General features: G+C 40.2%; 1 protein-coding gene across 1 annotated transcript in view; it reads right to left on the reverse strand.

Moving 5' to 3' along the window:
- Positions 1-1,748: 1,748 nt before the first annotated feature.
- Positions 1,749-21,638, reverse strand: part of LOC311208974 (melanopsin-like) — a gene marked incomplete at both ends in the record, with an annotated part of 31,267 nt that continues 11,377 nt past the window's right edge. Inside the window, 8 exons of the mRNA XM_084286024.1 lie at positions 1,749-2,138; positions 7,290-7,439; positions 10,816-10,990; positions 15,718-15,825; positions 16,946-17,101; positions 18,575-18,746; positions 19,185-19,388; positions 20,789-20,922. Coding sequence (XP_084142150.1) covers positions 1,749-2,138; positions 7,290-7,439; positions 10,816-10,990; positions 15,718-15,825; positions 16,946-17,101; positions 18,575-18,746; positions 19,185-19,388; positions 20,789-20,922 — 1,489 coding nt within the window. The remainder of the gene's footprint in view (positions 2,139-7,289; positions 7,440-10,815; positions 10,991-15,717; positions 15,826-16,945; positions 17,102-18,574; positions 18,747-19,184; positions 19,389-20,788; positions 20,923-21,638) is intronic.

Below are 21,638 nucleotides of genomic sequence, written 5' to 3' on the forward strand. Positions count from 1 at the left end.
TAGCAGAGGTTTATGTCCCCAAAAGAGCAAAACCTATCCCAAAGTCAAGTGTCTCAGTCATCTTGAAGGTCTGCTATGCTGACACCCTGCAGGGCATGGGTCTGTGAGGTTGGAGGTATTCCTCTCTCTTCTGAGATGCTTTGGCCTTCAGTTTGTACTGCAGTCACGTTTCAACCCTGATACTCTCTTCTAGTTGCAAACAAGATGTGCGTTATCCTCTTCATTGAAACAAACAAACAAACACAGCAAGTGACCACACCCAAGCTTTCTATCTTTTTGGCTGTTCTTTACATCAGGAGAACAAGGAGATGACTTCTCAAGACCAGTCAGTGTGTCCACACTACTTGTAAGTGCTCTCAGTTCTCTGCACTGAGATGGAGTCACAGGAACAAACAGAAAGCAGGAACAGAAATTCCCATGTCCAGACACTTGTTGGATGTTGGAGTGCTACTAGACTCATTGGAGCAAAAGTTTGCACTGTTATATCCAGAGAAACTCTACCAAGAGAAACTTTCTACCAAGATATACTGATGTTATGTGAAGAATAATGTGGTTCAACTTGTCTGCATTTGAAGGTCAGAGGCTGAAAGGGAAGATGTGGAGAACATGTTTTAAGAAGGAAAAATGATTTACAAAAGAAAGAATGCATTTAGGAATAAAATGCTGGGAGCGTCTTGCAAGCCTGAGCTATATATATGTAAAGAACCGACGAAATAAACACTAACGACCAGTAAAATGTGACTGCAGGTCTTGTACCAAAGACCACAGTGCTGTGGAGCTTTCTCCCCAAGGTGACATCTTACCCACTCTGAAGGCCTCTGGTAAGGGACCTGTAGGAGAAGACATCCTTCTGGGACATTTTAGGAGAATAGAGAAGAATCTCCACTGAAGAAACAAGTGATATATAGCAACCAAGGCTTTATTTCTTCTCAACAATGAATTGTCAAGCCAGTTGTGAAAGTTCACCCTTTTAATCACATTAGGATTCATCCAGATTTAATCAACATTTTAAGTGAAGGTGCTCTAAATGCTTCTATAGGTGGAATTATAAGTTTTAGCACATTGCATTTAGCACATTCACCTTGCATTGCGACATTCAGGTGATTGCACTAATGCTGAGGTAAAATCCAAACTTCTATCACTAAACTTTATAAGCAAGCAGTTACTTCCCAGTTACACAGTAAGTCCATCTTTTTACATTTAGAAAGCTGCATATTACAAAAAAAAAAAATAAAGTAAAATAAATAAAATAAAAATGCTGAAAGTAATTTGATTAAAAGACAGTTCAGGTCATCTAGCAGTATTACTGGTGGAAGCTGTGGCCTCATGGTGCTTCCCTTCGCCATCCAGAGGAGAGCTGCCAAAACATGAATGCTGTTTCACATGCAGGTAGCAGAAGCATGCAGCAGCTCCCCCAGCTCTTGGTTCAATTATTTTTCCTTCTGCTGGCATCTGTGGTTACAAATCAAGGTTCAGGGCCCCACGAAGCAGGAGAGCGACTCAACTGATGGTACTTGATCATGCTGCCAGATCTTCCACTGCTCATTTCCTGCAGTGCAGTCTGAAAGAAAGCTTGTTTCCATGCCTGAACTGGTCTGGACAAAGATAAAACTGAAGGCTGCCTAGTGACTACTGTATAAACATACAAAAAGCCTGATGATCTAACCTACAAGGCTTCAGTTATTTGGTATAATTAAGCAGAGAAGATGCCAAGAAAATAATTGCCGGAAAGTTTTCTTTTGACACACTTATGATAGAAATTTCTCAACAGCTTCGAGGAACTCTGTTGATGAGCTAAGCCCTTCCAAATCCAACAGATTACTCTTTTTGTCATGGAAGTGGAATATTTCAGTCTCTTCCTCATCAAGTTCCTCTTGAAATAGGTTTGTCTCTGAGGTAGGAATGATAATGATGCGAGGGACTGTATTGCTAATGATAGAGTCCAAGCCTCTATTATTTAGACTTTCTTGAGCTTCCATCCATGGAGTATCTGAGCCTCCTCCTCTGCTGACATTGCTGCTATTCAAACCGACGGGCAGAGAAGCTGCTCTTAGGGAGCTGGCCACGAGTGCTTCAGGGGGACTGTGGAGGACTGACTGCCCAAGCACCTTCTCCAGACAGCTGGAGGACAGTGACACCTGGAGCGGAGACATAAGCTTTAGTGTCATCGTACAGCACAGGTCTATCAAAACCAATATTTGAAATATTCAGTATCACTGTTTGCTACTCGAGTCACCGGTCATATTTTCTAAACATTTGAATCACTAACTAGAAAGAAGGAAAATCATTATGTGTTAACATCTGCAGCTTGGAAAGCGGAATGTTAAAAGAAACAAAAGACAATGTGCTTTAATACCATCAGAGATCAAAAAGAAAGAAGAAAAGTTCATTCCTTTATCTGACAAAAAAATAAAAATAAAAAAAATGCCATTTTTGACATGTCTCAAGGTACTGGATAACTGTACTTCTCTCTCTCATTGAAAAGATTTCAGGCAAGACTCTAGGACATTATACTCACGGTGTCTTGAAGTGGCTCCTTCTACTGCCTCATGCAAACTTGGTAGCTTTGTACACTGGACAGTACTTCCACCAACAAAGAAAGGAAGAACAGCAACTGAGATTCTGCTTTGCTAACCATTTCACATCTGTTCGTTTTCAAAGAACTCAAATTTCTAACTTGGCCCTGATGGCAACTCCTCTGTGACCTTTACATAACTCTTCCTGCACAGTATAAAAAACTAGAGTAAAGTAAGTGAGCTTTGAAAGTGTTAGTTAATATTTAAATGCACTGGCAATGAAAGGCATGAGTGCTTAATTTTTGCTTGCTGTAGAAAATGATAGTTAAAGTCATAAAATCACTGTGCCAGATAGAGAAAGAAGTTATAGATTCTTCCTGGGAAGAATCAACATTTAACGTGCAATGCAGAGCTTACTTCATTATATGTGTATTCCCAAGAAGTCTGACAGAATTCAGAGTAAGAGCAATCTTTACTGAGATTGCTATAGAGCATCTTTCTGAGTTCCAGTTCTACTTACTACTCTTAATATGGTTTTAAAGTACATTAATTATCACATTAATTATCTACACTTTGTGTGGGCCTCTTTTAACAGTTTTGTAAAATATTCCCTCTGTTGTAGATATACCTATGGCACCCACAAACATCATGAATTCAACTTTAGCATTCTTGAAGCATTCTGGTATGTAATTCCCATTGATTTATAGGGCCTTAATGCTGAAACAGCTTTTAAAATTGTTAGGCCAGATTGTAGCATGATTACAGCCCAGCAGGGTGACTCTTAGTCCACCGTCTCCCTGTAGTCAGTGGGCTGCAATTATTGCCTTTATGCTTACAAAATAAACAGTTCCTTAACTCAAATAAGGAAGGCTTTATTAATATTATTATTTACATTTTGGGACTGTCATCTTATAAAGTAATTTGGTAAAAATACATAATTTTATAGCATCTAGTTTGATTTTACAGACAAAAAGCAAATGCATTTGTTTTCAAACAAATGTCACGTTTTTGCAAACTAAAAACCAGACTTTTTGCTGTGGATGTCTCTCTCTGTCAGTCTAGGTTTAAAATTAGATACAGGCATAAATTGCTGCATTATGAAGTTCTATTCCACAGGCACAAATTGTTTACAAATACCTATTGATAATGATTTCTCTAGCCACTGTATCTATCCACTGGAGGGAAGCATAATATGCTAAAAAGTGGTTTAAATAAACCTGACAGAGAAGTAAAATCTGTTCTTCCAAATCAAGACTTCAAAAGAACGAGAAAAACAAAAACAAACAAACAAACAAAAAAACAAACAAACAGACAAAAAAAAAAAAAAAAAAAAAAAAAAAAAAAAAAAAACATCCCTGTCTGCTGTTTTAACTGTACCAGAAGGTTGGGTTTGCTCTGCATATGGCTTAGTGGGCATGACACCACTTCCAGGTTTTCCCATAGGGAGAGCCTTGCTAGTTAAAGCACTGGGACTGCTAATCTGGGGATGGTTTCAGCCCATGCTGACTCAGTGCAAGGAGTGAAGAGAGAAGAAAAGAGCTTGGCACTGGTTCATCTGAGTGACAGCCAATCCCCACACTGCCCTGCTGAGGGAAGTCATCCTGGTCCCAGAGGACACAGAGCTTTCCCAACAACTGAAGCACTTGTTCATGACAGTGTTTAAAGCAGCACTAAATAACAGGTGCCCACTCCCTTTAGCGCTCCTGCTGGACAACTTCTCTGAGCAAGTGTGAGCCATCTTTCCCCTATCATAGGCATCTCTACAGGGCACATCGACACAAGGCCAGAGCTAACATCCGCCATTTCATGTTGGGTAATTCCCTTGATATGAAACCTGGATGCACAGAGCACACCTGGCAACTCTCCTTTGAAATCAAGCATTCAAACCTACATTATCCATATAGTAAACACCTGCATTTTAGTGCTTCCAAAAGGGCCTTCTCACTACCACGCCATGTTTCCTAGGTCACTTTACACCAAGCCTATTCCCACCCTCATTGCAATAAGCCATAAGGCTGGATCACATCTTTGTGATAGAAGAAAGTCCTATGTGTTTCTGTACTTTAAAAAGGACCAAATCTGAGACAGTTAATAGCTTTTTTACTTTCATTTGAGAGACGTCTTTTTTTTTTTTTTTTTTGGCAACACAACTGCAAACACACATTATCATAGAATCACATAATATCCAAGTTGGAAAGAACTAACATGGATCATCAAGTCCAACTCCTGGGTCCCCAAAGGACCACCCAAAAAATCAGACCATGTGTCTGAGAGTGTTGTCCAAATGCTTCTTGATCTATGGGATTAAGAAATCTTTAGCTCAGTCAGTGAAGAATTTAGAGTTGCATTAATTTTTTTTAGATGGTAGTAAGGTAGTTTTGTTAAAGAAAGCCTAAGATGCTTTTCCTAAAAAATAAATATATATGTATATATATATATCTGTTTTGTTAAATCAAAGACTTAGGTGACCCTTCAGTAAGTTCACACTTGCATTTCTATAAGCGATGACTTTTGGAAGTGCCATAACTAGAATTCAGTCAAAGATAGACCAGCAATGCTATTAAAACACTAAAATAAACACCTAAAAATCATTTTTAAAGCTGCTATTTAGTTACTAGCTAACTGCTCAGCAGTTACTAAAATATTTAATTATTGAACAGTTATGCAGACTGCTTCAGGTCTCGTTTCCTTCTACTTTCTTGTGACACCAAAAGCCAGTACCTGGAGATAATCTCTTGTCTTTGCCACTTGCCTACAACCTTGGACACACTGGGCTGATGGTGGGCAGTGGAAGCATGCAGAACTTTTGAGCCTGCGTTGCTTGCCACCACAACTGAAGCCAAGGCCCAGCTACAATCCTTTCATAACAAGAAGCTTTCTTGAGGCCAGGATAAAAAGGTGTACACTCGTCCACACCAGTTTAAGTCAATATTTAAGTCAATATTAAGTCAATATTATCAATTAAAGTCAGTTTACATCAATATTGTCCAATTCAAGCAACCAACTGCTATGACACTTGGGTTTAGTTCTTCAGTTTTTTCCATCTCCTAAGAAGATAAACCACATGTGCCACAAGGAGGCTGTGGTAACTCATCACCACCTCCCCTTGGCTTTCAAGGTATGAGACCTGAAAGCTTCACCTCTTTGTGACCACAGCAGTCATTTTACCAGATCAGAGAGACAGAGGAGGGAAGAGGGATGAAGAGCAAGGTGACTCTTGCAGTCTGCACAGCATGAGTTTTCATAAAGCTGCACTGCTTCTTTGCAATTCTAGTAAAGCCTTTCATGCTATCAGACCTTCACTTAAAGTTACAGCTTTGCTGATCCTCACTGGCAGGGAAAAACTAGCCTTTGGGCAGAAACAAGTCGTTTATAGTCATTTCAAGAGCTTTTAAATTTCTTTGGAACTGAAGAGTGGCCACCAAAAGCCTCTTTAAGCCCATACCCTATCTTCAGCAAGAGCTGAGCCTGTGAGTGCCATAGAAAGGACATTCAGTAAGCATAAACCTGGGCCACACACATAGCACCAACATCATAGAAACAAGGCTTATGGGAAAGAGGGTGGATGGCTGCCCCAGAAAACTGACATCCAGACAACCTTGAAAAGTGATAGAAGATGATACGGGAAGCCCGTCTCTACAGTCTTATCATCATTGCTGCACTTCCTGCACTGCTGTTGTTAATCAATACTATTCACAACAGTTAGAGGAAAAAAAACCAGACTTGTCAGGACTTGACCTTAAGAAGACATGACTGAAGACAGGGCAGATGCATGCAGGAACCATGTAACCGGATGGCTGGAAACTTCTAGAACAAGTTCAGCTTTAAGCTACGCTATCTCTACCACACCAGAGACTCTACATGCCAGAATAGCTCCACGAAGAAGTAGGGGCTATTCATCCCAGCCAATCCTTGTCTGTTGCAAATCCTAAGTCTTTTTGTTCTTGAAAACATAGCACTGACATGTGCTTGACATTGTGCCATCACACAAATACTCATTTTGAAACTGGTTATACTGTAGTGGCAGAAGCTGACTTGTGGGTGACCTACTGCTCCCATCCTTAGCAGTTCCTCAGAGAATGGGGAATTCCTCACAGCAGGACACCAAACCTCCATGGTTTGGGCAAGGAGTGTGATGCATCCACAGAAGATGCTCTGAGTACTCACCATCTCCTCTTTCAGTGAGGGAAGGGTGGCAGCTGCCAGACTCTCCCACCCTTAGGGAGAAATGGGAGTTTCTTTCTCGTCTTCCCCCTCAACAAAAATAAAACATTTTAATGTACACTGAAAAGAGTAAAAAGGGTGGCTTCTATCATGTCAAATTCTGTTTTGCAGCCCTGACTTTGTGATGAAAGGAGGCTGCCACAATGTCAACATAAGGGTCGGGAAGGGAGGAACCAGACCTTGGGTAGATGAACATGCAAAGAGACAAAGTCAGCTTCTTACATTTGACCCTGTTGAATCCTCTTTAATTCAGCTTTAGAGCTGTGAGCTGATCTTGGCTTTCCAAAACCAGGCAACGTGTCAGTGAAAAAATTTAATAAGGTATTATTGGCATTCTCATTACTTAAAAAAAAAAAAAAAAAAAGAAAAGAAAAGAAAAAAAAAAAAAAGAAGTGACAGTAAAGAGGACATTAATATCAATATAAATAAAACCTGCAGATGAAACAAATGGACATAAAGACTGAATGATTATTCCAGAGATTACATGCTATATAGCAAGATCAGGCACTACAATGGAGATTCCCCAGCAAAGACAGTTTTTTTCCTTACCTTTTCTACAGATGCTGTGTTGTAGCTACAGGTCTCTGGGAGCAGATCTCTCTTCTCCGGACTCAGACTTGTTGAGAAAGAATGACTTCGTTGAGGCTGCAGTTTCTCATGAGCTGGCTCTACAGGGTCAAGCTCTACGTCGCTCCAGGTCTAATTACAGATGGTGAAGGATTTCAGACATAACATCCTTTTTCAAATTCTAAAAGTTCTCAAACTTGAGCAGAAATCTTGCACACTTACAGGAAACTAAAGCTGTTCTAACATAGATCTCACATTCAAAGCTCCCCCAGGCAGAGACTTGATTTTTGATCTTGTCGTTTATCTTTATTTTTGTATTTCTATTTTTTATTTCTATATTTTTATATGTGTGTGTATATATATATATATATTTATTTATTTATTTTTAACCACGAAGTTATTCACTCTTTTTTATCTGGTTGCTTGTGTTATGCTTATAGTTGCTTAGTACCTGGTGTCTAAAGATGCGATCCCATTATCTAAGCAAGTGCAACCAAAAGCTATGCTTAACATGCACCGTGGCATTCTGCATGACCATAATTGGTCCAAAACCACGGACAGGCACAGGTTCAAAACCACATTTGTATACATCTCAGCTAGATGTGCAGACCACCCAGAACTTCACAAGCCCCACAGGCTCAGTTCTGCTCTGAACCACCATCACTGGACGAGAGGCAATGGGTGGGGTCTGCATCAATCTTCCAAGAACGTGCCAGCAAGGAGCACAACCATGACACTGCAGCCATGCCATTCCATTTACAGGCTAGGGCAGAGGCCATCAATCATGCCTAACTGTGTGGAGATTTTTTGATTGAGTTTCTGTGGTATCATTCCACTACCTTACTCAACAGTTTTTAGATAGGGATAGACAGATGGGGCTCCACACAAGTGGGAAGCTAATGCACAATTTCACTGCATCACCTTGCTCGTGCATTTAGGTGTTGCTAGCTGTTTATTTCTCCTCCTTCACTTAATCAAACTAAATATAACTTCATATGACTCAAATATGTTGGCTCTCTGTACTGACATGTACACAGCACACCAGAAAGTGTTGCTGGGAACAGCTGCTGCTTTTACAGTATTGCTAGTGTCATTCCTGCCCATCAATACATTATTGGAGCATTCCAAAATTTCACTCTGTGCTGCTGTCATGTGCAAGTCATTGAGCTGAGCTTTTATTTCAGCAGCTGTTCTTTCAGCTGAAAGCCATACAGCTGCACTGAGCTGTCAGTTGCCTTGAGAACAATTACTTTTGGCTGTGTCAGCTCGGCACAGCACAGCACTGCGCATCGCTAACAGCAGTTGTTTCATTTGAGACCTGTAAGCAAAAGTTGTGCCAAGGGCTGAAGCCTCTTATCCACGCTATCCCACCTCTTTAAACACCAGCACCAGCCAAACTCACACAATAACCTGCTAACCCCAATGGACCAAAACCAAGTAGTGAACAACTGTGAAGGACAGATCGGGATGAATGATCCAGCAGATATTACTGCATTTGACATCAAATAAAGGATTAATGGGGAGAGAAGTTAGGAACAGACTTCAAGTCAAGGAAAATTAATAGGCAAAAGGTAGAAAAAAAAAAGTGAGGATCCTCCCTTTTTTAAACTATACTAGCACTTTTCCATGGTGCTACACATGCTACCTACAGTGCGCAAATCAAGCACAAGTCTAAGCAGACAAGTGGTCCCCATGATCTCAGGGTGGCTCACACGGGTGGACTGTTTGCTCAGGCTGTTAAACAATCCCGTACCAAATACACTCTTTCTAGACTACTGACACATTGATAAAGTAACCTGTCCTTTGTAATAGGGTGGATTCTTTTTATTAGGGCTCAGGCAGTAAGTCTTCCCCCTCAGGCGAATTAAAGTGTGTGGGTTTTTTTGTTTGTTTGTTTTGCTTGTTTGTTTGGTTTTTAATTTTTATTCTTCTCTTTGATTTAATCACCATAAGGTCTGAATTTCTTCTCAGCACCCTGGGAATTCTGCTTACATTGCCTGGTACTGCTTGGTTTCCCAGTGAATGGTGTGCTTTTTGCTCAGGTGTGTTGGCTTTACTGTCTGTCTCCCATGAAAAAGTTCAAAAATCTCCTTGATGGCGTTATCTGAAAGGAGCAACTTTGAGTCTCAAGGAAAAATTCAGTGCTACATTTCCTTTTTTTTTTTTTTTTAATCCATTAACATCTAAAAAAAAAAAAAAAAGTTGTATAGCTACTAATGAACCAGAGAGAATGTTGGATATGGATAATTGTCAAAGTCCAGTACTTATCTATCTCCCAAACAGTAAAACAGTAACAGTATTGATCTGCTCTGCACAGTATCTCATTCAAGATGGGTGCACTGTTCATGCTGTTTTCCCTTGTGGCCCTAGGTTCATTTCCAACTCAAGGACCCCTGTTTTCCCCAAGTCACTCGTGATTTCACTGAAGCGTAGCTGCATGGTCTGACTCTCAGTGACAGCCCCCTGGAAGCAGCAGCTTGCAGGGTGCAGCACGCAAAGAATCACTTCCTCCTCACTCAGAGCACTGTCACCTGGCTGAAGAGGAGAGCCAAGAGCTCACTGCTCAACCTGTCACGGCAATTTATACCTCTATGGAAGGTTACGGATTGCAGCCGCCACTCTGGGCGCTTTCTGTGCCAGGGCTGCCACCCAGCAGTGCGGGTCCCTGTGTTCCCAGTGTCTTCGTGTGCAAGGCCAGCTGCTTGCGATGCAGAGGGGCAGGTGAGGTCATGCCAAGAAGGGCTGTGAGGAGCCCCGAGAGACTTTTATGTTCTTAGCTCCTCCAACCCTCCTGCTATGAGACCTGCTTCCCATTTAATTCTGCTTGGTTGGAAAAGAGAGACAGGGCTCATGCTGCCATTTTTTTTTTTTCTCCCCAAAATGTAACCTAAATGACACGTTATAAATGCTGAATTCCTAAGACATGAGTTTTTCCTTCAAAAATACTCCACACCATTGGCAACTATACTCCAGCCCGACCACCGTCCTTACTGAGACTTAGGGTACAACGCTTACAGAACACCACACCTCACAGCAGGTGCAGGAGCCTTTCACTTCTCTGGGTTAAAAAACAGATAAATAAAGGAACAAGTTTTCTTGGACTTTCTTTAAAGTAGACAGGATAGGTTAGAATACTTTATATGGGAAATGGTCCTGTCCTCCATCTCACCTACTGAATGATGAGACAAATGGTTGGTGCTTGACATGGGGGGTGCCTGACAATGCCACTTCAAATTCATATTAAAGACTTAACCAAAACACCCATGCTCCATGTAAGCATCTGAATCAACCAGATATGCTAGTCCCAATATTTTTTTCTGATCAAAAATCATCATGGTTGAATTCACACAAAGGCTTTGGAGAAATGACCTCACATGACCAAAAACCTTTAGCCGAGAACAAACTCTTTTCCATTCTCTAATTTTGCGTATGTATTTTTAGTAACTTATGCTTGGAGTTGGAGAAACATTATATGCACTTTCCTTGGTGGAAACAAGACAAGACTTACAGCTTCTCCAGTGGAAACTGATGAAACACAAGTGCTCTTGGTCTTGCCAGCAAGAGACTGATGGCTGGAGAGAGAGGTTCTGAATGATGATTCAGTTATGGAGCCCCTCAGGAGGTCATTCTTCGATATTCGTATCAGGAACCGCAAGCATGGAACAGCATTGTGGATGGTTTTTCTGAAGGAAAATAGTAGAAGAAAAAGACAAACTACTTAATGACACACTGATGATGCAGCTTTGAAAATGGTATGGTGACAGCACTGTCTCTTTCCATAATCTCAGCATAGTTTTTGTTTTTGATTGACTTAAAGACCACATGGAAACAGCATGATATAGCTAGTGGAAAGTACTCAACTGAAAGGCCAAAAGGAAAATAACAGGTGGCTTCAGAGCCTTGGCTCAAAACACCCATGGAAGAGCTGCATGGATGAGTAGCAAGAACTGAAAATAGCTTGAAAAACATGATTGCTTCCAATTATAAGGTTAACCCAGAAGACTTTCAGGTTAGCTACTACGAAGGCCTCCTCTGTGCTAAGACACAGGAGGAGTGGGCCAGAAAACTCAAGATATTGCTATTTATTTGTATCATAGTAACTCCTACAACTTCTGTCAGGAATTAGCATCCTCTTCTGCTCTTCACTGGAAAAACAGAGAATGATCTAGGTCTGAAAGAACTTAAAACCTGCCTTAGTCATTAAAGTAAAACATCAGTAATGGTTAAACGGCTCTATTCCTCCCAGGCCTGCATGGAGCAGAGAGCCCAAGAGCCTTCCTTGGGCAATGCCAGCTGGCCTTGCTCCGCACTGCTGCCAAGGACTGGCAGGGTGATGCTAACCAGAGCACTGCATTTCACAGAGTCATTACGGTTGGAGAAGATCGCTAAGATCATCTGGGCCAATCATCCCCCTACCACCAATATCACCCACTAACCCATGTCCCTAAGCACCATGTCCAGCCATTGCCTAAACACCTCCTGGGACGAGGACTCCAACATCTCCCTAGGCAACCCCTTCCAATAACTGACTGCTCTTTCTGAGAAGAAATGTGTCCTCATTTCCAACCTAAACCTCCCGTGGTGCAAATTGAGGATGTTTCCTCTAGTCCTATCAATAGTTACCTGTGAGAAGAGGCCCAAGCCCAGCTTCCCACACCTTCCTTTCAGGTAGTTGCAGAGAGCAATGAGGTCTCCCCCGAGCCTCCTCTTCTCCAGAACAAACCCCAGCTCCCTCAGCCTCTCCTCATAGGACTTCTGTTCCAGGCCCTTCACCTGCTTCATAGCCCTTCTCTGGACATGCTCCAGGGCCTCGATGTCCTTTTTGTAGTGAGGGACCCAAAGCTGAACACAGTGCTCCAGGTGCAGCCTCACCAGAGACAAGTACAGGGGGATGATCGCCTCCCTGGTCCTGCTGGCTGCACCATTCCTGATACAAGCAAGGATGCTGTTGGCCTTCTTGGCCACCTGGGCACACTGCTGGCTCCTGTTCAGGACAGCATCGACCAGCACCCCCAGATCCTGTTCCTCTGCACAGCTTTTCAGCCACTCTGCCCCAGGCCTGTAGCGCTGTATGGGGTTGTTGTGGCCAAAGTGCAGGACCCAGCACTTAGCCATGTTGAACCTCTGTCGGCCGTCATGCCATCGGCCTCTGCCCATGAAACTTTCTTCCCTCACAGAACAGCATTTCATGAAATTAAGGTTTACATGCTTTTACTTACTTTAACATATTTGTTAGTTCCAGTGATGTTCCAGATGTTTTTTGTTTGTTTTTACTGGTAGGAATTGGTGGGTGGAGGCTTATATAACAACCTCTAAGAACCTCTCATTTCTCAAAAGCCAAGTGCTAACACAGAGATCCACACTGCATTTTCAGTTACATTCATTGCAGCATACTTTTTTTGTTGTTGTTGTTGTAAAGAAATCCCACAAAAGGGTTCATTTGATTTCATTTGATTTGTCGAGATATTAAGATGCAGCAACAGCAATTCTCTGTGTAAAATAGCAGCCTGCTTTGGTAGCATTACACTGTCATTTTTGTCAGTACCTGAATTCTTTAGATCCTGATATCTGTGTGTTGTTTTCAAGTAAGATTTCAAAAGAAGTCAGATTTAACAAAGTTCAGTAGTTTCAATGCAAAACTGCAGTTTACTACTACCCCTGCCAAATCCCTGACTCTTGGGCCTGAACAGACTAGTCCATTAAGGATATTATCGGATAAATTACTTTAAAGGCATAATGTGAAAGATTAGAAGATTCAGAAACTATCCAGAAATGTTGATCTTTACATACATGCTCATTACTCACTATTAAAGCAAAATTGCTCCTGCCAACATATTTTCACCAGCTGACTTGTTGGCAAACTGTAGCTGCTTTTTCAGTTTTAAAGCTGCATGCTTGTTTCACCACAAGGGACACAACATTACTCCTTTTCCTGACTGGATGAATCCCAAGTCTATAAAATATCTTCACAACAACTGCATAAACACTTCTGTTGTTGATATGTCTTGAAATACAAATTAAGAAGCAGGGAAAAAAAAAAATAAGAGAGTATCTGAAATCCTGTTCTGGCATGAGCCTTTTTTCTTAATACAGCCTTACATGTAAAGCCAATGCTGGTAGGAAAAGAGTAATTGAAGCAGTACGCTCTGTTGTATCTGCTTTGAAAATACACTTGTAAAAAACAATATAAGGAATTACTGAACACAACAGCTGTGGTTCAGAAAAATAATACCAGGTTCAAAATGTGTCAGACATCCACACACATCTTCTCATTAAACTCATGCAAGCCATGGGAGAGCAGTCATTCTCTATTCTAAACTGAAATACTCTTTAACCTTCAAAAACTAAAATGGACTCAGGTCTTCTGGAGGACGCAAAAGTCTTAGTTATGGTAGCAGATATTGTCATACAAGATATGTGTTGTCACCATTTCTGGGTATATTTCCTCTAGTCTTCTAAAAAGCTTTAAGGTTTGTTTGTTTGCCTTCAACCACTCTTTCGTTCATCAGATATTTAAAACAATTAGCTCTCTATGTTCCAGCTCCAAAATCACGGTTTCAGGCAATGTAACAGCAAATTTTCTGCTTCACGGGCTAGACACACTTTGTGCAGACGACCAACCCTGCCATCTAGTGGCAGTTCTACATTTATCTCCATGGCATCCCTGTCTTTCCTCCAAAAATTTATCACATCCCTAAACCTTTTGCTGGATTTTTAGAAAGCATTTTAGAAGCTTTAATAGGTGTGACTGACTGCCACTTCTTGAACGTGTTTCTCAGCTGAAGCTGGGAGAGCATTTCTAAATAAAAACGTTGCTTTCAGAAACGGTCAGTCTCTGGGATGCACTGAGTAAGCTTGTCCTTGTTTGAAACCATTCAGCAGAGCACTATGCTGTCTCATTCTCTTGCAAAAGAATTTTATAAATCCTTTTAGGACCACACAACTGAAGAGCCAATAATTTTGATGTGCCCATACTACACATCTCCAGGTCCTAGATAGGCCAAAGAGCAGTATCTCAGTCTTTTATACAGTGAGGACACAAATGGGTGACCTTTCTGCAATGCAAGGTGGTTACTTCTTACACTTTTCCTAAACACTGGAGAAGGCTGGTCTCTTAGACACCCACTGGGATGTTTGAGAGCTGTAAAGAAGTTATTAATGAAGATTATAACGAACCTTCTTCTGAGAAGGGAAAGGTGTCTGATTCATTGGAGGTGTCTTTTATGGGGTATTTCCTTATCATTCTATTCACTTATTCTTATAGGTTTCTCATCAATTCGACAACACACAGATATTTTTTGTACAACTCACTGCTACCTCACCTCAGTGGAAACAAACTGCAGTCAAAAGACCGGGATAAAAAGCATAATTCATACCTTTAGGCTCAGAAACTGATTCACTGTCTGGGAGAGAGTTAAGAAAGAACTAAAAAGGAAAGAACAGTTAGCTAACCATGCAGCTGGTTGAGACTGAACAGTGTTTGGGTATTTGTAAGTGATGTTGTGCTGGGCTAGCACAGTTGTCTGTGTTAAAACATACAGTAATTGATATCTGTAAAAATATGTACATTTTGCCCACTCAACCATATTAGTATATTGTGAAACATTATATATATATAAATAAAAGTCAATGCTAGTATTTTTGGTAAAGGCAAAGAATAGAAAGGCTCTCCAAAAGTTCATCTGACAAATATAAAACAAAAACAAAATAAATGTGAAAACTGAGCTTTTGGAATATACTTCTTTCCACAAAGGAGGGTATTTCAGAAATGTTTGCTTTACTTTTTGAAGACAAATACTTACTGACCAAAGTTAGAAAGCCTGCTAACCAAAAGGCAGTATATTCAGGATATTTGAAAACCTTTCTCATTTCCAGGGATCTTCACCTGCATTATCAGCTTAGAGCACCCACTTGGCACAGAATATCTATAAAGATACTATTTGCTTCCTACAGAGTTTTTCCCAAAATCAACTAGTACTGAAGCTTCAGAGAATTAAGTTTTGAACATTTGCATCAACGTGATGATATGATTTATAGGCCACACTGGTTGTGACCCATTATCTGTGGAGTGCTCTTTAGCTGATATGGCAAGAGATGACCCTGAGCACCATCATGTCCTCCCATTAGCTGTGGTGACATGCAGCACCATCAGAGCAGAGATGTGAGGGGAAAGAAAAGTGAAGGGAGGAAGTGATACCCTCTGCAGGCCACTCTTGAGGCCACACCTAGAGCTCCACATGCAATTTAGTCCCCCTGTACCAGATGGACACGGGGCAGGGTCTGACCACCAGCATCCATGGGTTGCAGCATGCACTGCACAGGGCAAGGTTGAAGGAATGGGGGTTGTCTGTTGATTTTAAAAAGCACCTTTGCATGTAGAGTTGTACACATACCTATATGCTTACTGTACCTGTATCTCGGGTGAATTATTGCGTATATGATGGGGTTGTAGATTGCAGAAGCTTTGGCAATAACAGCTGGCACAGATTTGGAATACGGAGTTAGCGTGTTGCCTCGGCTAAAACAAAGGAAAAATCATTACAGGGAGCTATGCCATGGATTAATACTAATTTACTGAAACATATCACTCTTTTTGACTGCTTTTGTTTTGTGGTCTTGTGGTAAGAAATACTGCTGAAAACGTAATTTTTCAAACTCATTCTTTGCTCAGATGAAAGGCTTGCTTTTGACAGTGTATACTTGGTTTCATTTACTTGGAAGAGGTGAAAAATGTGCAAGTAATCAGTTATCTATTCAGGGATAACCACATGACTGACTGTGGAAGCTTAAAGTCTAAAATGGGACTATTCATCCCACTACTTTGAGTTTTCTCTTCCTTCTGTAGCATGGGTCACTGACACCCATTACTGTGCAGTATGGATGCTTTTGCTAGAAGATTTTAATTTTTATTCTGGCTTATTTCTTATTGCCAAACTCTTTTCCCAGATAGTCACAATCTAATTCTTTATTTTTAAAAAATATATGTTTTTGGATACTCTACGAACATCAACAGTGATTCTTTGTCACATGTGATCAACACAAGTGCAGGATAATTACAACTAGAGTAATAGAGCATGCACTGACAAGACAATACATCCTCTTGGAGGGGAGAATGGGTGAAGGAAGGAAGGCAGGAGCTCACAAGTGAAGATTTGGGAATATAGCCTCTTTTCTGCCCTTTGCCAGAGGAAGCAACAGAGGAAGTTTATTGAGAGAAGTAGTATTAGGCGAGAAAAGAGGTAACTCCTCCATGAAACCAGACTTCATGCAAGAAAAGTATCATGGAGGAGAGAAAATAATGTGTACCAAAAATAACAGATAAAGCATCATAATTAAAAATGTGCACAAAAACTAGACAAGTAACCCCTTTGCTGAATTTATGCACAAGGATATAATGGTGGTACAATGACAGTGGTCACACTAAGGGACATAGTTTAGTGATGGAACTTAGTAGGTCAAGTTGATGGGTGGTCTTGATGGTCTTTAAGATCTTTTCCAACCTAGATTATTCTCTGATTCAGTAAAGGGCACATCATTACCTCTAATTAATAACTACCTAAAGCCTTTCCAAAAAAAAAAAAAGATAATCATATAAACATTTTGGTATAAGTGCTTTTTTGAATGATGCTTCCACTTACCCTGCCCAGGCAATCAAAGTGACACAAGCATACGGAGACCAGGACAAGACATACACAATGATGACTACAAAAGCAATTTTGGCCAATTTCCATTCATTCTTCATGGACTGAGAGAGGTAGGATTTCCGGCTGCAGGATCCTAGCTTTTGAACATCTCTGTAAGGAAAAACAAAACAAAACAAAACAGATACATCAGCACCATCCTATGAAGAAGCTAGGTGCAATGTCGCTATTGCATTCTCTAATTCTCTAATGCATTTTGCACATGTGTAAAAATGAAGCAGATTTCATCTTTCCTGCTCTCACTCTTCTTTGGTCCTCTGATGGTTAAAAATCTAAAACATAATTTATGTAGTGTGGTCCTAGGCATTTTGTTTGGGCTCAGTCTGCCTGTGGGACTGAGATAGAGAAACCATTGAGACTACAGAATGGGGCTGACATGTCCTTACCCTGACACACTGATATTCCCTGCCCCTCGTTGCTCTCAGAGGTGAAGCAAGGAAAAGCACAGTTGGATGCAAAAATGAAATCTGATGACTTTTCATTTTCAAGGGACAAAGTCCAGTTTACTGAGTAACACGTGCTGAAATAGCCTCACTACTCTGAGGAATACAGCCCAAAATGCTTAGGGGGACATTTTTACTTCCCTGCAGGTTTACTCACTAACAATTTTGTCAAAATATTTTTGACAAGTATTTTTGCCAAAAAGCCTCATGTTGATTCCTCTTCACAAATCAAAAAAACACCCTATGCTTTAATTAAAAAAAAATATATATATATATATATATATATATATACACACACACACACACACAGATAAAGTAATTTTATATCATTTATCATAGGAATAACTTTTACATACAAGTGTTGTTAAAGGAAGACCTATTTCAAGTTGAAGATAGTAATTACCAGAAGCAAGCAGCAGGAAGGGCTCACAACCTCAGACAGGGTTGGATCAGACAACAGACAAGTAATATTCTCATTAGAGGAAACAAGCTGACAAAATGAAATTCTTTTACAGATCTAGCACCCTCCTAAATTTTTACTTCAACCCTACAAATATAAACCAAGGCTTTTGGAGGGAAAAAAAAAAAAAAGTCCTAACAAATGTAGCCAAATTCTGTGTGTGTGGCTGTGTATCTGCTTTAGTGGTGCACAGGGTTTTCTGGGATGCCTGTCTTAAATAAAGCTGTCAAAAATCTGAGGACTGTTACACTTATAGAGCAGCTCACAGGTAGGAGATGCTCCCATTGCTACATACTATTTAGGATGACCCTTGGGGCTGACAACCATACTGGAGTGCACAGGAACCATGTTCCTTTTATTGCAAATCTGAAATACAAAACATCAAAACTGTCAAAAACTATCAAATTATCTGAAGTACTAATAGTTACCACACTCTGGGCTAAGACTAGAACTACCTGAGACTACTTTGTTCTCTACTCCAAAATGCATATCCTTTCCATTTTTCACATTGGCAAAAATATTTCTTCAGCTGCAGCTGCTAATTATCTGCCACTTTATCACCAATTTCAATTCAGATTAATTTTAGATTCAGATTTAACTGCATCCTAATTTGATAAAATCTTCTAATACAAGAAAGAAGGAGTTTTACATATTTGAACTTACCTGCCGGTACTTCTTATGGCCAGGAACATAAATAAGTAGCAATGGAATATTATTATTAGGGGAATAAAAAATACACAGCAGCATAAAATCATGGTGTAACTTCTGTTTGCAGGGGAGTAGGTTACATAGTCCCATGTACAGGAAATCATCAAGCCCTCAGGCACATAGGAACCTATGAAATAAAAGGAATAGGTTATTTGCACATATGCCCAAAGTTTGTTTAGTCACCAGTCCAACAACTGAGTGATGAAAATAAATGCCATGCTGTACAGATAGTCAAGACCTATGCTGGCTGTATTATAATGCGTGATCTAAGAATGCAAGTGTACGCGTGGAGAAATGGTCTTGATTGCCAGACTCTCAGGTATACCTAAATCACAGTCTGCAGCTTTATCTTCTTGAACATAGCCCAGGGCAAAACAAAAACAAAAAAAAAAAACAGGGCACGGCACTGCAATAAACGTAGATAATATGTTATGACAGCAAACCACAAGGCAGTATCTATGCATCCATTCAAGACCTTTTCTGAAATCTTATTTTTTAATATCCTGAGCAAGGCAAAACAGATCATGCAGGGAACACTAGAAGAGAATGCAAGCAGATGACATACTCCACCCGAAGAGTGGGGCCACACTCCACCCCAGTGAGTACAACCACACAGCAGCAATTATCTGCATGGTGCGCTTCTTTGAGGTCCACTGGATGGATCGCAGGGGCTTGGTGATCACCAGGTAGCGGTCAACAGAAATAGCTAACAGGGTCATCATCGAGGTTATTCCAAAGAGCGCTCCACAGAAAGCATACAAGTCACAACCTGAAGCACAAAATGGCAATGACTTTTTTTTCCTTTTCTTAAACAGATATTTGTTTTCTCTCATAGTCTGACAAGACAAATTTATTTACTTTTTTTTTTTTTTTTTGGGGGGGGGGGGGAGGCGTTTAACTTGGCTCAGAGATTCTCTCCCATTAAATGAGTTTTCTTAGCCTCACAACTGCATAATTAAGTGTTCATTAGGAAAAACACAGACATTAATAAAATACAAATGTACATGTTAACAAGTTCTACTCTCCACCATGGGCTGTAGCTGGGAACCTTTTGTCAATGGAAAACTGCCTCAAAGAAAATCCAATCTAATTAATGTTACTTTTTCCTGGACTGTTGCCCAATATATCGATCTTAACAGGCTGCAGCAGATATCTGTCTGCTAATGACAAATGGATGTCTCAGAAAATGACTTTGGTTTATATGGCATCAAAATGCAGGAGCAGTTTAAATTTGGTGGCTAAAAGACTAGCTGTAAAACATAGCTCCAGCTCCTATTAAATATAGCACTTAATAAAATATTTATATATTTTTTAATAAAAATATATAATATATATATATATATCTATATATATATATATATAGATAGATATTTTTTTTTTAACTGAAACAGATTTTTCCCCCCTCTTTGCACTCAGGCACTGGACTAGCAGATGAAAAGTTGTGGAGTTACACTCTACCAAACCTGATTCAGAAACCTGTGTTAAATGGTCCCTCACTACTTGAGATCTGGTGTCACCCCATGTGGTTACAGACAATAGACTATGAGGAATGGGAGACAGTTGCAATACCAAATTCAATCTTAAAGCAGACTTTTAAAGTAATCCCCAATTAAGGACCAAGTCCCACTCAACCTAAATCAATGGTTTAATTTGTGGCAGTGTGATAACTTATACTAAGTAAATAAGATGTGGTCTACTTTTACCTAACGGCATAAGCAAGACTTAAAATATCTTTAAAATTGCAGAGTTTATATTCACAAACACTCCTCAACTGACTATTGTTATTTAAATCTTTTAATTAATTGTTAGAATCCTAGGGAGAATGTTAGTAGATATCAACACACATTTCTAAAAGGTTACTTGTTCTTAAACTAATACAGAAAAAATATTTATGACTTAATAAGGTTTTTCTACCCATCTTTAGCCATGGCATCTGCTCTTACAACCTAAAGAATCACTTGATTTACATGGTGTTGTTGACTACTTTCTTTCCAAAATAAAGATGACACAAAATATGTGCCATCATGTGGAACAATCATGTCAAGAACCTGGGTTGTCACTCCAGAGTCTTGTTCAGTTCTTTCCATTGCACAAGCCTAGACTGTTAAGGCTAAAACAGGTTGCAGGCAGTGTGGAGCTGCTGAGGGATGAATTAGTGTTGAGAAGTACCTATATCTCCAAGGATCCACCCTCTGTGCAAGCTGTTGACAAAGCACATTGGTGCCTGAGAAGCCGACATCAGGAAGTCGCTCACAGCCAAATTCATTATAAAGTAGTTTTGTGGTGTCCTCAGCTTCTTGTTGCTTAAAAACAGATGAGAAACACATGACTTTAAATAGACTAAATGAACAATCAGTAAGTTCATAGCTTTACTTACTAGCATAAACAAACACTCTCCAGGTGGTTGTTTGCCACCGTCAATTGCCAACCACCTGTCAGTTACTACTACTATAGACGCAGTCATTTCAAAATGGTGACTGACAAATGCAGGGGTGATAAAATGAATCCTTTCCTCAACCAGCAGAAGAGAATTCCACCTATTTTGAAAAACATGGCTTTGTTCAGGGAAGAGCAGTCTGCCTCTTTCCTAGAGTCCCTGTAAGAGCACCTACACCAAATGTGTGCTGCACAGTGCAAACCCAGGCTGTGACACAGGTTAAAGAGCAGAAGAACCTGGTTTTGGTAATCTGGAGTTACAACCTTTTAGGAATCCGTCAGCTGGTATTCAAGGTTACCCTTGGCTCTGGCTAAGAGGAGTAAAGATAGTGGTAATGGAATAAAGAACCTCTCTCTTACATTGGGTTATGTGGTTGAATATTCCCTTATTTTTCTTACCAAATATTAGTTCCACAAGGTACATTAATTTGTGAGTTCACCGCCCCTTTACCTTACAGTTGGCACTTCTGATGAATATACTGAGAAGGTGTAATGTTGAACTGCTAGTCCCTCAAAATGAAACTGTTTTGCTTGCATGGAGAAGTAAAAGCCATGATACCTAGAGTTTGAACTCAGGACTTTT

This window comes from Netta rufina (assembly GCF_964035555.1).
Source record: "Netta rufina genome assembly, chromosome: 4".
NCBI classification, from domain to species: Eukaryota; Metazoa; Chordata; class Aves; order Anseriformes; family Anatidae; genus Netta; species Netta rufina.